This window comes from Neophocaena asiaeorientalis, unplaced genomic scaffold (genome assembly GCF_003031525.2).
Source record: "Neophocaena asiaeorientalis asiaeorientalis breed wild unplaced genomic scaffold, Neophocaena_asiaeorientalis_V1.1 scaffold320, whole genome shotgun sequence".
In the NCBI taxonomy this organism is placed as follows: domain Eukaryota; kingdom Metazoa; phylum Chordata; class Mammalia; order Artiodactyla; family Phocoenidae; genus Neophocaena; species Neophocaena asiaeorientalis.
The window spans coordinates 1,244,147-1,245,615 of record NW_020174826.1 but is presented as its reverse complement, the minus strand read 5'-3'; the positions used below and the strand labels follow the sequence as shown (position 1 = coordinate 1,245,615).

Here is a 1,469-nt window from a genome sequence, read left to right as displayed (position 1 = left end):
TAACTGAATCATTACTGTATACCTGAAACTAACACAATATTGTGAATCAACTATATTTCAATAAAAAAAGAATCCTTCTCTTTGGTAATACTTCTAAATTCTTTAAACAGTGGAGACCATTGGTTTTCATTATTTTTTAAACATCCACCATCTATATATTTATTTACTTATATATTGTATACACACATTATTTATATATTATTTGGCCTTTCAAATACTAATTAGCCATTAACCAATTAATTTTTTAAAATGTGTACCCTAGATTACTCACCAGGAGAAGTCAGATGACGGACAGGTCTTGCTGGTTGAAGTGGTTTACCAATCAACTTTTTGGTTTCCATTGTTTCAAAGACCTTGAGGTTCCATACTTTAGGCGGGAAAAATACATTTTATCTTCTAGACAAGATAATCAAGTTGCTTTAACATATATACAAATAACCACGACATTCATTTGAAGAGAACTATTTTATAAGTTAAGGTGGAAAACACAAAACAAAGCATTTAAAATAACATGCAACAAACCATAGACCCCTTTGCAGCACCTGTCACAACTGAATATTCCCTCTTTAAAACATTTTCTTCCCTTAACTCCCCTGACTCTTTTCTTTAAGTTTTGTTTCCTATTTCTTTGATTGCCTCTTCTAACTTCCTTAGCTGATTCCTACTTTTCTCCAAATAAACTTAGGGATTCGTCCAAATTTGGCTTTGGTCCTCTTAGCTACTCTCATCTATTCTTATGATTGCAACTACCTATCTGCATGATAAATATGCCCTAATTTACACATCCAGCATCTACCTCTCTTTTAAATTCCAGTTTTATCTTTCTAATTGCCAAAAGATATTTCCATTTATATTTTACTATAGGTACCTCAAATTTAACATATCCAAAATTGCAGTACTATTTACAATAGCCAGGACGTGGAAGCAACCTAAGCATCCATCGACAGATGAATAGATAAAGAAGATGTGGTATATATATACAATGGAATATTACTCAGCCATAAAAGAAATGAAATTGAGTTATTTGTGGTGAGGTGGACAGACCTAGAGTCTGTCATACAGAGTGAAGTAAGTCAGAAAGAGAAAAATACCATATGCTAACACATATATATGGAATCTAAAAAAAAGGTTCTGAAGAACCTAGGGGCAGGACAGGAATAAAGATGCAGATGTAGAGAATGGACTTGAAGACACGGGGAGGGGGAAGGGTAAGCTGGGACAAAGTGAGAGAGTGGCATTGACATATATACACTACCAAATGTAGTGTACATATATACACTACCAAATGATAGCTAGTGGGAAGCAGCTGCATAGCACAGGGAGATCAGCTTAGTGCTTTGTGTCCACCTAGAGGGGTAGGATAGGGAGAGTGGGAGGGAGGGAGATGCAAGAGGGAAGAGAGATGGAGATATATGTATATGTATAGCTGATTCACTTTGTTATAAAGCAGAAACTAACACACCATTGTA

At 34.9% G+C, this 1,469-nt stretch overlaps 1 protein-coding gene across 1 annotated transcript in view; it reads right to left on the bottom strand.

Moving 5' to 3' along the window:
* Window positions 1-1,469, bottom strand: part of CUNH8orf88 (chromosome unknown C8orf88 homolog) — a 43,001-nt gene that overhangs the window by 35,037 nt on the left and 6,495 nt on the right. Inside the window, exon 2 of the mRNA XM_024760417.1 lies at window positions 272-367. Within this exon, the coding sequence (XP_024616185.1) occupies window positions 272-341 (70 nt within the window). The 5' untranslated portion in view covers window positions 342-367. The remainder of the gene's footprint in view (window positions 1-271; window positions 368-1,469) is intronic.